This window comes from Marmota flaviventris, chromosome 2 (assembly GCF_047511675.1).
Source record: "Marmota flaviventris isolate mMarFla1 chromosome 2, mMarFla1.hap1, whole genome shotgun sequence".
Lineage (NCBI taxonomy): Eukaryota > Metazoa > Chordata > Mammalia > Rodentia > Sciuridae > Marmota > Marmota flaviventris.
In genome coordinates, this window is record NC_092499.1 from 89,261,951 (window position 1) to 89,276,712 (window position 14,762).

The 14,762-nt window shown below is 50.1% G+C and overlaps 1 protein-coding gene across 1 annotated transcript; it reads left to right on the plus strand.

The window, feature by feature from the left end:
- Disp2 (dispatched RND transporter family member 2) lies at nt 1–12,814 on the plus strand. Its single transcript, XM_027923067.2, has 8 exons — nt 1–116; nt 6,117–6,446; nt 6,714–6,743; nt 6,913–7,036; nt 7,308–7,423; nt 7,613–7,740; nt 8,078–8,175; nt 9,569–12,814. The coding sequence occupies exons 1-8, from the start codon at nt 1–3 to the stop codon at nt 12,812–12,814; spliced, it is 4,188 nt and encodes a 1,395-aa protein (XP_027778868.2).
- The last annotated feature ends 1,948 nt before the right edge of the window (nt 12,815–14,762 follow it).

Below are 14,762 nucleotides of genomic sequence, written 5' to 3' on the forward strand. Positions count from 1 at the left end.
ATGGAAGGTGGCAGCAGCCGCAGCAGCTGCAGCAGTCGGTCTCCCAGCCCGTGTCCGAAAAAGGAGCAGAGGCCCGAAGGGGATTCCGTATCCCCGAACGGCAGCTCCTCGGACAGGTAGGGAGGAACAGCTCCTCAGATCCGGCTCGAAGATCTTCTCAGCATCTCTGCTCCAGGTATCTTCATTAGTCGCCATTTGTCGCCCCATTCATTGCCCATACCTTCCTTTTGCCCCTTCTGGGGAGGGGGGAAGGTTCGATATGCCCTCATCCTGCCAGGTAAATTTACTCGCTCTTTGACATCCCCCAGTGCCATCTCCCATCACCTTCACTGTCTGGGGGACCTGCCCCACCCACTGTCCTTACCTTTCCCCTAAAGCCACGGTTTCCCCCTTTGCCCTGGCCTCCCGAGCCCCTCCCTTTAGGCTTTGCCTCTGCGTCTTCTTCGCAGAAGGCCTCAAGTCCGCAGCAACGTCAGCCTGGGCTCCAGCTGCGTGTCAGTGTGCATGGGGGTGCGCACGTACCGTGGACAACAGGCTCGCCAAGGCTAGTTTCCTGGGGAGAGCAGACATTCGGCAGCTACGTCAGTGACTGTCTTTGTCTGTCACCGTCATTTGCTTGCCTGTTTGTCAATGTCAGTTGCTTGCCTGCCCTGCATGGTCCCCAGCTGTGCACATATCTGTTTGAGTCCTTGCCTGTAGCAGCCACTGGCGTTCACTGGAGCCGCTAAGGCTCTCAGACGCAGACTCAGGTGGTGGTCTGAATGACCACTGAAGCAGCCCCAGACTAGTGGGACAGGAAGGACCCTTTCTTGCTGAGAATCTGTCCCCAGATCTGGATGCCTCTCCTCTGCCTTCCTCCGACATATGTGTGATGGAACAGCCCAGACAGGTAGCAAGATGGCGCAATTTCTGTGCCCTGTCTGGCTCTGCTGCCCCCAGAAACTCTCCACTGACGTGGCACTGCCTCTCTCTCCTGCCTGAAATAAAAAAATAAATAAAAAAAAAATATTCTTTGGGAGCAAAAAGCAGACAGACACATTGTCTCCAGACTGCACCAGTTAAAATTCACATTCTGTATCTCAGAGGGAAGAGAAAGCCCCACAAGTGGAAACAAACATTTTTCCCTCTTAATATATCAGTCCAGAAGGCACAGAACCTTCCTCAAAAGGGTGAGACACAGGTTGGATGTGTTTCCAGGATCAGGGACCTGCCTTAGCTCTGGCCTAACCAAAAGATAAGAAAAGGCAGTGACAGGACAGAATAGGGGCCTAGAGCCAGAAGGAGCAGGAGAGACATTTGCTGTCTGGTATATTTTACCAAGGGCCAGTCAGCCCTGTCTGGTGCACTCATCTCCCCCCCCCCCCCCATAAAAATCACTTGCTCTCTTCCAGCAATTGCTGGAGACCTCTGACCCCCCTCTGCATTTCCCTGAGACCACAGATACTATGCAGGCAGAGAGACTCAGTTCAATTCAATTCAATAAATACAAATATGATGGTGCAGTGGTGCAGAGCTGTAATCCCAGCAACTCAGAAGACTGAGGCAGAAGGATCGCAATGGCCTGAGAGACCCTTTCTCAAAATGAAAAATATAAAATAAAGGGCTAGGGATAGATCTCAGGGATAAAGCACCCTGGGTTCAATCCCCAGTACTGCAAAAAAAAAAAAAAAAAGGAAGAAGAAGAAATATAAATATGTTCCTGCTGAGCTAAGTAGAACCCGGAGATGGACACATGATGACTCAGAGACACACACACAGCACACACACATAGATACGCATGCGTACACACACACACACACACACACACACACACAAACACACAGAGACAGCACAAATTTTTTTTTAAGCTTCCCACATACCAAATACTATATCTCTAGCCCCTCTCCTGATTTTTTTTTTAAGATGGGATCTTGCTTTTTTGCACAGGCTGTCATGGAACTACTGGGCTCAAGGGATCCTCCTTCTTTAGCCTCCCCAATAAATTAAATTACAGGTGTGTGCTACTTCACCCACAGTTTTGGGGGTTTTGGTTTTTTGGTTTTTTTGTTTTTGTTTTTTTGTTTTGTTTTGTTTTGGTTTTTTGCAATGCTAGGGATAGAACCCAGGGCCTTGTACATGCAACACAAGCACTCTACCACTGAGCCACTCTCCCAGCCACACCTCACAGTTTTTAACCCATTGACTATAGAAAATTTTGAAATAATTTTTTGTGTTTTTAAAATTGCATGTTTAGCTAGGTGTGGTGGCACGTGACTATAATCCCAGCAATTTGGGAGACTGAGACAGGAGAATCACAAGTTTGAGGCCAGTCCTGGCCATTTAGAGAGATCTTGTCTCAAAATAAAATAAAAAGGGTCAGAGATGTAGCTCAATGGTAAAGCATTCCTGGGTTCAATCCCCAGTACCACAAAAATTAATAATAAGCAACTTAATGAGACCTTATCTCAAAATAAAAAAATAAAAAGGGCTGGAAATGTTGCTCAGAGGTTAAGCACCCCTGGGTTCAATCCCCAGTACCTAATAATAATAATAATAATAATAAAATTACCTTTTCATTTCCTAGTGGTGTGAGCTGCTCCCTCATCTGTCCTGGCCACTCTGTGGGATCACATGGATGTCCAGGTGGCTGTGTTCCGAGGGCTTGAGAATGAGGTTAATGCACACATACCTATGTTCCTTATAGGGCGCCCAAATTGGGGCTTTGTATCTAGGGCCCTGTCAGCAAGGCCCTGATTGCTGTGATGTTGGACCTCCTAAGTGGAGTGAATATCAATATTTTCTATTCCCCTCCCTGCCTGCTTGTCTCAGTCATTTAGGGAGCTTAGGCAGGCCCCCTGCCAGGAGGTTACACATCCCAGTCAGGGTCTCAGAACTGAGAAGGTGAGAATGAAAATCCCCTGGGGATGCAAGGACAAGAGTGCTTAACTCTTATAAGATCACTATATCTCCTGAGAGCAGTGGACAGCAGGCACTGGCAGAAGAAAGACTTCATTTTGAGTGGAGTTTGACTCTTTTCATGGGGAGTCCTGAGACAATGGTGCAGCTCTACAGCACTTAGAATGTGGAGGATTTCAAATTCTGGCACAATGACAATGGTGGACACAATTGAGAAGGATATGATTGGGAGCAGCTGATCCTAGGTCCCTGGAAAAGAATAGAAGGTGTTGAAGGGAGGGAGCTGGGGCCAGAAAGACCCCAGTGGAAGCAAACTGAGGAAGGAGCCTAGATTCCCCCCTGAACAGGAACCAATTAAGAAAGGGCATAAGTTTAGGAGGTTTGACAGGAAGGGGGATTCCATTCTCCTCCAGCACCTCTAGTATGCTGGCATCCTCTAATGTAAAAATACTGACACTCTAAGTGGGGAACTGGCTCCTAGAAGAAGCCCAGTGCTTAGTGCTCTACAGGGTGTGTAGCTGAAACAAGTCCCTCACATCTATACTGCTGTCCCACTCTCCTTACCTCTTGAAAGCAGGCCCTGCTCTGGAGAGGGAAATCAAGGCTAATGGATCATCTTCATGCCTTCAGGATCCAAGCACAGAGCTGAGCACGACAAGTGCTCAAAACAAAAGGCCATAGAATTAAAAATCTTTAATTAATAAATATCCCCACTTATAACGGAGGCCATTTATCCAGCTTCTCTTTGTCCCACAGGAATTGGCCTATAGGGTCTTTTATCTGCACTGATAAAAGATTGCTGATGTAAACACTGGTTGTTTACATCATTAATTTCATGGAGTCATCCAAGTTCTTGCTTTAAAACAACTTTAGTCAAATTCTTATTCTTGCCTAGCATGGTGGCCCTTGCCTGTAATCCCAGTGGCTTGGGAGGCTGAGACAGAAGGATTGTGGGTTCAAAGCCAGCCTCAGCAACTTAGTGAGGTCCTAAGCAATTTAGTGAGACCCTATCTCTAAATAAAATATATTAAAAAAAAAGGACTGGGGGATGTGGCTCAGTGGTTAAATGCCCCTAGGTTCAATACCAGGTACAAAAAAAGAATCTTATTTTTCTAAATGCTGAGCTACTAAAAAATAAGTACTAATGATTTAAATCATGAGATCAAATTTCAATGCAGCTTTTGGATAACAAAGAAGAAAGTGTTTATAATTGCATATGAAATTCTCAAGGTGTGAGAAGTTCTGAAGTGGAAATGTATTATATGTGATGATAAAAGAGGACAAATTAAATATAAACATAGTTCTTAAAGCACGTGCTCCCTGCAATACTGAGTGTGGGAAAGGGCAAGAAAGTAAATGCATTTTCTAACATTCTAAACTCTATGCCAGGCACCTCACATGTATTATATTACACATCAAAATTGAAAGGTGGATGTTCTTATCATATCCTCAACAGTCAAGGATGCCAGTGCTCCAGGACTGATAGCATTTCCTGAAGCCACAGAGCTCAGGAAAGCAGTGGGAAATAGACCCAGGAGCCTGCCTCCACTACTCTCCCATTTTACCCTTAGCATAAGGGTCACTATCTCCCAGACTGCCCAGCAGCCAGTCATCCTGGAAGAAGAAGCAGTGCTTGCTTATTTTTTCCAATTCCTCCACTTGGCCTCCATGGGCAATGTCCACCTGCCACTGTGGCCAGGACTCTGGTTCATTGCCTCTTCAAAGTGCAGCAGGTAGGACTTGAAGCCAAGATTGGCTCAGCATAGACCTGGCTCTCCCATGGGAACCATACAAGCTCTGGCAGGCTGAGAAGCCAGGCAGGATAGGCTCTGTCAAAGTGCCAAACCCTGAACCCCCTGGGAACTATCATGGCCTTCAAGTAGTTTGTTCTTTGGCCATCTTTCCCTGTCCTAGGTCTAGCAGTACTGCCACTGGGGAGGGACTCGATCTCCCCTGAACCAAGGAATAGGGGTAAATCCATGCAGAGAACATTGCCTGATAAGTAATTTTGGAAGAAGAATCTATTACAGATTCCCTGCCTCATTCCTTAGGGGCTCCCAATTTCCTTTTCCAACTGTGCACACCCTTGCAGAGCAAACCTTCTGGTTTCTGCATGGCCCATGACAGAGTTTTCCCTTCTCACACAAACCAACATGTCCGACTATTGGCATCTCACTACTGTGAATGCCTAGAGTAAGGGCTGGGATTTATTCATCCTAGCACCACTCTTAGCAGCCAGGCACCTTCTGTGTGCAAGACACTGTTTAAGGCACTAGGGATATGGAGATGAGCCAATGCACCAGGTTCCTATTTTCCTAGCCCTCCCATTACATATGAGAGACAGGCAAGAAATACAACTCTATAATAGCCAATTGCAGTGAATGCTATGAAGAAATATCAAGCAGGGTAATAGAACAGAGAGCTGGTAAGTAGTCAAGAAAGACTTTCTGAGGAGGTAACAGTTGAACAGAGATCAGAATTTTTTAAAAAAGGATGAGGTCACACATACACATACACACACACACACACACAAACACACACACACACAGAGCCCAGGCAATTGGTGGGAGGGGCAATATAACAGAAGGAATAGAAGGTTCAAAGGCTCTAAGATGGGAACAAGAGTGCTAGGTACTCAACAGATGTCTATCAAGTGAATGAGCAGACAAGTACCATAGGAAGAATACAGGGCTACAAGTCAGAAGAAGTGGCTTCAAGTTCCAGATCTTCAACTCTCATGGAATCTGCTTTCAAATCTACAAAAGAAAATGCTTCCCTTATGGGATTTTTGTAAAGAGAAAATAAGATCATGTATATAAATTGGGCACAGTCATGTGCACTTGTGATCCCAGCTACTTAGGAGAATGAGACAGAAGGATGTAGTGTTTGAGGCCAACCTTAGCTACACAGCAGGACCTCATGTCAAAAAATACATATCATATATGTAACAGCACATTCAGTGTTGAGCACAGTGTCTGGAAGGTTGCCAACAGTGTCTTTAGAATTCATGGATGGTGAGTGAATGAGAGAACAGACCCCAAGAAGAAGCCTGGGGATACAGACTTTGAGCCTCCACCCTTCTCACTTTTCCCCAGGATTAGTAAATAAAACAACCCTGAGCTCTGTCTCCTTATCTTCCCTTAACTGAATAATTCTTACTGAGTATGAAATGACCCACTACCATCCTCTACCCCTATCTTTCCTGCCTGCTGTCTCCCCAGGTCCCAAACCAAGGCCATGGCGCCTGAGGCTAGCCCAGAGAGGAGCTGCTCCCTCCACAGCTGTCCCCTTGAGGACCCTTCCAGCTCTTCTGGACCCCCACCACCAACTTCCACTCTTCAGGCTCTAGACCCGACGGGTGCCTTAGCCCCTGGTCATTTTACCTATTCGCGGCAACCGCAAGAATATCAAGAAGGCAGTTCTCTATTAGGGCCTGGAGACCAGGCAGCTTTATGCTCCCATAGCTCCAACATCAATACTTCTCCAATCTCCTCACAGCGTGATGGGGTCTGGAAGCCACCTTCTGTGCAACAGCATGTGGTCAGCGTCAGGTAAGGAGGGGTCCAGCAGCCTGTCAGCTGCCACTGAAAGGTAGGACAGGGCTCAAAAATGGAACAGATTGCTGGGGGTCTGGATGTCCACTGCCTCTGATGGAGTAGAAGGAAAAAGTTAGAGCTTGGGGGTGGGAAAGCTCTAAAATGCCATCTTCCTTTACACCCCATCCTCTATTCTTCCACACCCTCCCCCCCCCACCTCTCTCCACACATACTCCACATAAAGACTCAGGTAAACAAGTGTCTTTTCTTCTTTTCCCACAGGCAGGAACGGACCTTCCGGATGCCAAAGAGGTAGGCCTGGGCCTCCCCCAGATTCCTAGGGGTGACCAGGCTGGTGTCCAGTTTAACCCTGCTCCATGTGCTTTCTGTTCTACCACCCCTTTTCAGTGGATTCTAAGCTCACCAGCCTCTTATTACCACACCTAACACCAACTCATGTGGTTCCTTCCCTCTTTCCCAGCTATTCCCAGCTGATTGCTGAGTGGCCAGTGGTCGTGCTGCTGGTGTGTTTAGCTGTCATCCTCCTCTGCACCCTGGCTGGACTACTGGGAAGCCAGCTGCCTGACTTCTCGAACCCTTTACTGGTGAGAGGTCAAAAGGAGGGAGGGGGCCCCAGGCCTGGCCACTGAAGCTCAGTCTGGGGCTGAGTTGACCCAGTTGGGGTAGGGAAGGAATGGTGAGCTCTTGACCTCCAGAGAGAGCTACAAATAGTATAGAGGTCATACATCTACAATCCGCACAGGCAGGCTGGCCGGCCCTCCCTGCTCCAGAAAACCAAAGGGGCAGAGCTGGGGACATCCCAGATAGAGAGCTCCTCCTCTGCCTACCCACTGTTCTCTGCCCTCCTCCCTGCAGGGCTTTGAGCCTCGGGATACAGACGTTGGGCGAAAGCTGGAGGTGTGGAAAGCACTGCAGGCCCTCACAGGCCCCAGGAACCTACTTTCCCTTTCCCCAGACCTTGATCTGAACAGGTAACAGATCCCCATTTTCCCACTGAGGGTGGGAAAGGGAGGAAGAACTTGGTCTCTAGGGAGGGAACATTGAGTGACCTCCAAAAGGCAGGTCAGAGGTGCTTGCTGGGGCTCCCTGGGGAGTGATCTCTGGCCTCCGTGAGCTTCCACTCCCAATGGTACCTAGTACAGAAATTCTCTCTACTTCAGCTTGAACTCCCACAGCACTTTGAATCCTGTACACTGGGATAAGGCTCAGGAGAGTGTGGTCCGGGCCCGGAGAATGGTGGAGCCCCCTGAGGACAGAGGGCAGGAGAACTTCTTCTGTGGCCCCCCTGGTAAGCAATAGGCGGGCCAGCCCTGGCATCCATGGTGGTCCCTGCCCTACATAGTAGAATGGGCAGACCCAGAACAAATGTGGGCAGACAGAAAGTGAAGGCAGCCAGCTGGCCACATTCAAGTCAGCTGGGAGAAGGAAGCAGATCCCAGATATTCTAAGCCAGTGGGGTCAAGCTGGGTGGGGGGTAGGGTACAGGGGCAGGATCAAATAGCCAGGCATGGGTTTCAGGCTCCTGGGAATCTTATCCTTCAGTGGCCCTGGGTGAGCATCTTCCCTTTGGTGGTGGGCCCAAAACCTGGGCCCCAAGGGCTGAGCTTCAAGTGGGTGTGTTACAGAGAAGAGCAACGCAAAGCTGGTGTTCATGTCCACCACAGTGGGCAGTCTATGGAACCTGCATGCCATCCATTCTATGTGTCGCATGGAACAGGAGCAGGTAAGCTGGCTGGGGAGGTGCCAGGGGTATTTGGGGGAACTAAGGACATGAGGGGCCTGATCCCAAGGATGAGCTAAGCCAGGACTGCCGTAGTTGAGTAGGGAAGAGCATTCCCTGTTTAGAAAATTATTCTAACCCTGCAGAGAGGCTCCAGTTTGAGGTGGGTAAGGAAGAACTGACTGCTTTTAGAAAAGCCAAACTACAGTTGCCACAAGAAAACCTGAGCAAAGCCTGGGGATTTTCAAAATTTCCTGAAAAAGCACCTTAAGCACTGTAGAGGAGACCCTGGCCTAGGGGACTGAGACTGTGAGCTTTAAGGCCTCAGCCCTCATCAACTCAAGCAGTGCCAATCCAATTATGCTAACTGGGGATCATATATGATAACATCTGTAGGAGGGTTTGCTTCTAAAAACAGTGTGAAAACCACTCAGGAGCCTATGTCCCCTGCCTCACATCAGGATATCTAGAGTACCAAAAGACAATGGTTAAGAACATATGTTCTGGAGTTAGTTTCCTGAGTTTAAGATAGTTTCCTGAGTTTAAGATGAGCTCCAAGGCTTCCTTGCTGCATGACTTAACCTCTCAGTGCCTCAGTCTCCATATATGTTGTTGTTTTCTTTTTGTGGTGCTAGGGCTCAACCCCAGGGCCTCATACCTGCTAAGCACATATTCTATTATGGAGCTACACTCTCAGCCCTCATATATGTTAAATATGGATAATAACAGTACTTCCTTCATAAGGATATTGGGACAATTAAACAAAATAGAATCTGGGAAACTATAGCATAATGACTGGCAATAGAAATTGCTCCGCAAACATGTCATCACCATGACAGTGGCAGAGTAGGATCTCTGACTCCCAGGCTGGAACTGGCTGTACTGTACCAACTGCTGTGATGTTAATTACAGGGTGGAAGAGGTAAGGAGGCATAAAAAAAGAAACAGCTCTGACCCTAAGAGGATTTAAGCAGCCCAGGGAGAGAGGTAGGGGCTAGGGTTTGGCAGTACCCCTGATGCTGGAATGTTCAGGCCCCTACTTTTTCAATTGCTTGCTTCCAGCTTCCTGGCCCCTTGGTCCTATTCCATAATGTGGATGCTACCTCCATTCCTACTCTTGGCCCAGGCAGTGCAGAGTTGGAGTGTGTGACTTATTGGGGTCCTTAGGGAAAGGCCTCTCAAGCTGAGGCCTCAGGCAGCATCCCTGAGGCTCCCCTTTGATAAAGCCAAGATGCCAGTAGCTAAAAGCAATTCTTGAGACAAGCAAATTCTGTTGGGCTGTCAAGCTATTTCTTTGTCTGCCCAGTAAACTGAAAGGTGAGAGGACTAGGACAGGGCTGGAGAAACCTGGGTCCCTGGACTGCCCCTGAGCTCTCGTCTGCTGTGTGCCCTACAGATCCGCTCCCATCCCAGCTTTGGGGCTCTATGTCAGCGTACAGCAACCAACCAGTGCTGTCCCAGCTGGTCACTGGGCAACTATCTTGCTATGCTCTCCAACCGCTCCTCCTGCCTGGACACTACCCAAGCTGATGCAGCACGCATACTGGCCCTGCTACGGGCCTGTGCCCCCTATTACCATCGTGGTATCCTGGAGCCCTCTTGTCTGGGACCTGAGCATGACAAATCCCCACACTGTGCCCAGATTCCCACCAAGTGCTCCCAGAGCAGTGCCATTTACCAGCTCCTTCACTTTCTGCTAGATAGGGATTTTCTGAGTCCCCAGACTGCTGACTACCAGGTTCCCTCCCTCAAGTATAGCCTGCTCTTCCTGCCCATCCTAAAGGGTGCCTCCATGATGGACATTTACCTAGATGGCCTAGTCAACCCCATGGATGTCTCTGACAACTATACCTCCATTACTGGCATGGACCTGGGCATCAAGCAGGAGCTGCTGAAGCACTATCTGGCCCTGGATACGGTGTACCCCTTGCTGGCCCTGGTTGCCATCTTCTTCAGCATTGCCCTCTACCTGCGCTCACTCTTCATCACGCTCATGGTTATGCTGGGGGTGCTGGGCTCCCTACTGGTGGCCTTCTTTCTATATCATGTGGCCTTCCGCATGGCCTACTTCCCTTTTGTCAATCTGGCAGCCCTCATCCTGCTTAGCGGTGTCTGCGTCAACCACACACTCATCTTCTTCGACCTATGGCGCCTCAGCAAAAGCCAGGTGCCCTCTGGGGGTCTGGCGCAGCGAGTGGGCCGCACGATGCACCACTTCGGCTACCTGCTGCTGGTCTCGGGCCTCACCACCAGCGCGGCTTTCTATGGCAGCTACCTGAGCCGCTTGCCGGCGGTGCGCTGCTTCGCCCTCTTCATGGGCACCGCTGTGCTAGTGCACATGGCGCTCACACTGGTCTGGCTGCCTGCCTCTGCGGTACTCCATGAGCGCTACCTGGCGCGCGGCTGTGTGCCTCGGGCGCAAGGCCCGAGGGGCGGTAGTGACCCCTGGCGGCTGTTGCTAGCGTTGCACCGGCGGTTCCGTGGCTTTCGGAGGGCCATTGCCATCCTCTCGCGCCTGCTCTTTCAGCGTCTGCTGCCCTGTGGCGTCATCAAGTTCCGCTACATCTGGATCTGCTGGTTCGCGGCGCTGGCTGCAGGGGGCGCCTACATTGGCGGCGTAAGTCCCCGCCTGCAGCTCCCCATTCTGCTGCCAGCTGGAGGTCAGGTGTTCAGGCCTAGTCACCCCTTCGAGCGCTTTGACGCAGAGTATCAGCAGCAGTTTCTGTTTGAACACCTGCCTCCGGAAGAGGGCGGACAATTGCCCGTGGTTTTGGTGTGGGGAATCCTGCCGGTGGACACTAGCGACCCCTTGGACCCTCGCAGCAACAGCTCATTAGTGACCGACCCTGACTTCTCAGCCAGCAGCCCAGAAGCCCAGCGCTGGCTTCTGGCACTCTGTCACCGAGTCCGCAATCAGAGCTTCTTTGGTATCCAGCCAGAGGGCTGGCCCACGCTGTGTTTCATGGAGGCCCTCCAGCACTGGGTAGAGAGCCCGGCTTGTGCCCGCCTAGGGCCTAATGTCTGCTGTGGCCAGTCAGACTTTCCCTGGGCCCCTCAGCTTTTCTTGCACTGCCTCAAGATGATGGCTCAGGAGCAAAGCCCCGATGGCACCCGTGACCTGGGACTCCGTTTTGACGCCCATGGCAACCTGGCTGCCCTGGTCCTGCAGTTCCAGAGCAACTTCCCGTACAGTCCAGACTACAACCAGGTCCACCACTTCTACACTGAGATCAGCCGCTGGCTGGCAGCAGAGCTGGGCAGGGCACCTTCTGGCCTGCGCCGTGGTTGGTTCACCAGCCGCCTAGAGCTGTACAGCCTGCAGCACAGTCTGAGCACTGAGCCTGCTGTGGTGCTGGGCCTGGCTCTGGCACTGGCCTTTGCCACACTGTTGCTGGGCACCTGGAATGTTCCACTTAGCCTGTTCTCCGTGGCAGCTGTGGCAGGCACTGTTCTACTCACGGTAGGACTTCTGGTTCTACTTGAGTGGCAGCTCAACACTGCTGAGTCCCTCTTTCTCTCTGCCTCTGTGGGTCTCTCAGTAGACTTCACTATCAACTATTGCATCTCCTATCACCTGTGCCCACACCCTGACCGCTTGAGCCGCGTGGCCTTCTCACTGCGCCAGACCAGCCGTGCCACAGCAGTGGGAACTGCAGCCCTGTTTGCATCTGGCGTGCTCATGTTACCTGCCACAGTGCTGCTCTATCGTAAGCTGGGCATCATCATCATGATGGTCAAGTTCGTCAGCTGTGGCTTTGCCAGCTTCTTCTTCCAATCTCTGTGCTGCTTCTTTGGGCCAGAGAAGAACTGTGGACAGATCCTCTGGCCCTGTGCCCACCTGCCATGGGACGCTGGAAGTGGGGACCCTGATGAGGAAAAGACACGACCAATAGGAGGGATACCTGGATCCTGCTCTGAGCATTATGAGCTTCAACCCCTGGCACGGCGCCGGAGCCCCAGCTTTGACACTAGCACAGCCACCAGCAAGCTATCCCACCGGCCCTCGGTACTCTCAGAGGATCTGCAGCTTCATGACGGCAACTGCTGCTCTGGAATTCCACTAGACCCTGGCTCTCCGAGGGATCTGCTGCTGGACCACCAGGCAGTCTTCAGTCAGTGCCCAGCCCTGCAGACCTCCTCCCCCTATAAACAAGCTGGCTCCAGCCCCAAAATTGGGGCCAGGCAGGATTCCCAAGGGCAGAAGGTTGAGCCCCTGCAGGCCTCACTGGAAACCCCGGCTCACTCCCCAAGGCTCAAGGCTGAAGATCTTCCTGATGGCTTTTGCTCCTCAACCAGCACCCTAGAGGGGCTAAGCGTCTCAGATGACACCTGCCTAAGCACCTCTGAGCCCAGTGCCCGTGTACCAGATTCCATGGGTATCTCTCCAGAAGACCTAGATGACATTGACCAGCCAATACTTGAGCGGGGCCAGCTGAATGGGAAGCGTGACACTCTGTGGCTGGCACTGAAGGAGACGGTGTATGACCCATCACTGCCCAACTCCTACCAGAGCAGCTCCTCCTGGAAGGGCCGCGGTGGGCCAGGGGATGGCAGCCCTGTGATGCTGCCCAACAGCCAGCCAGATCTGCCAGATGTTTGGCTCCGCAGGCCCAGTACCCACACTTCAGGCTACAGCAGCTAAGGAAGACCAAAGGAAGCCAGACCTGAGTGCAGAACCTTGTCAGGCAGGGGCAGCACCAGGCTGCAACGTGAAAGTATTCTCCAAATCAACATGGATTTTAAACCCTGCCAGATATTTCAGCCTTGATCTGTCTGTGACTTGCCCCCTATATCTGGAGGATTCAACAGGGAGTGCCTTTGGAAGGGAATACAGGCTCTCCTTGTCACCTGCTGAGGGCTCATCTGCTCCCACAGTGCCAACAATGACCTCCTCCTCTGGAAAGGGGAGAGGCCAAGTGTGCAGTTCTGAGTATCAGGGGAGGCTGACCTGACCCCCCTCCCAACAGTGACACTATGGTACCTTGTCTTTGGGATCCTTTTGGGGTACCTAACTGACCAGAAGAGCCCTTGGGAACCTCCATAACCTCCTAGGTTTCACCCCTCTCATTGACTCTTCATCAGGACACTTCTCACTTTGGGGGGAGCTTCTCTGGGCCAGAATTAGGCTGAGGCCTCTATCCTAAACTACCTTGCTCTGCTCACATTCACAGTTTAACCAGAAAGTTCTCCAAAGTTGGGCAGAGATGGCTGTTGGGAGTGAAGCAGGAGAAGGTGGGATGATCAGTCTTGGAGCATTATCAAATTGTAAGACTCCCTCTTTGGAAGCAGGCTCCAGTGCTCTCCCCTATTTAAAAAAAAAAAAAACAATAATAATCCTTTCCATTTCCACACCTGTTAGTCTCCTTGGACTCTCACTACTTTACCACAGCATGATCTGCAGTTGATTAGGGTCTTACCCCTAATTTGCAGGTAAAGACATTGAGACTAAGTAAGGTTGGTCATGTCACTGTCAATGGCAGAGCAGTATCCTGACTCATTCTACATAACTCCAAGTCTCCATCCAGCTACCTGCTTCAGAGACATTGGCCCCTTGGCTGTCTTGATCCTTCGCTTCTAGCACATTCCTCCAACCTGCCTTCTTAGATGTCTTTGTGGAAACCCTGCCTCCCCTTTGAGCCTCCATCTGCAGAGAAAGCTGTACTCTGAACAGATCCTAGGGTTCCTCCTTGTCTCCTTTGTGCTTCCCTCTGAAATCCTCTGAGATGTCTTTCAGGCTTGTGGCATCATGACTGATCTGATTCTGAGGCTCCGGAGGCATGTCTCTTCCATGGTCATAGTGTGCAGAGTGGCCTCGCCAGGAAAGGTACTGAAGGTAGATGAGGTTGAGAATCCAGTTAATCCAGGAATTCAGACTTGCCCTTTTTTTTTTTTTTTTTTTTTTTTTTTTTTGGAGGGGAAGGGTGAATCTGAAGGTGCTCCCCAGGTCAGGTCCCATGCTTCTTAAGAATGAGTCTAGGGCAGACCAAATCCTGGCTCTCCCTACCCAAAGCAGAGTCTGTCCTGAGGTTTCATTCCCTGTAAGAACTCATAACACTAGGGGACATCAGCATGTTTATGGAACACTTGTTTTGTATATGATATTACAAAGAACTAGGCCGTTTTACAAATGAGTATCAGAAATACGAAGGGATTTTTCCACATCCAAACAGACAATCTGTGACAGAACTGAAGGCAAATCAGAGGGTGTTTTGTTTAATTTTGTTGTGTTCTTGTGTTAGTTATTAAGACCTACCTCCCATCCCAAATAGCTCATGACAAGTGGAGCAGAAATTCAAATGAGATGTAAGAGTTATGGAAGACAGAGAAGACAGTACAGTTGTCCCTTAGTACCCACCCTCAGTATCCATGGAGAATACCAAAATCCAAGGATGCTCAAGTCCCTTATGTAATGGTGTAGTATCTGCATATAATCTGCGTATATCCTCTCATATACTTTAAATTGTCTCTAGATTACTTATAATATCTAATACAATGTATATGCTGTGTAAGTCGTTGTTACACTGTGTTGAAAAAAAGAGAAAAGTCTGTATGTGTTCAGTTCTGATGTGATTTTTTTTCATGCGGAATAT

Coding starts and splice junctions, on each gene's coding strand:
- Disp2 (XM_027923067.2), top strand. CDS start 1: ATGGAAGGTGGCAGCAGCCGCAGCAGCTGCAGCAGTCGGTCTCCCAGC. Junction 7,037..7,307: donor ACTTCTCGAACCCTTTACTG/GTGAGAGGTCAA, acceptor TCCTCCCTGCAG/GGCTTTGAGCCTCGGGATAC. Junction 7,424..7,612: donor CCAGACCTTGATCTGAACAG/GTAACAGATCCC, acceptor TCTCTACTTCAG/CTTGAACTCCCACAGCACTT.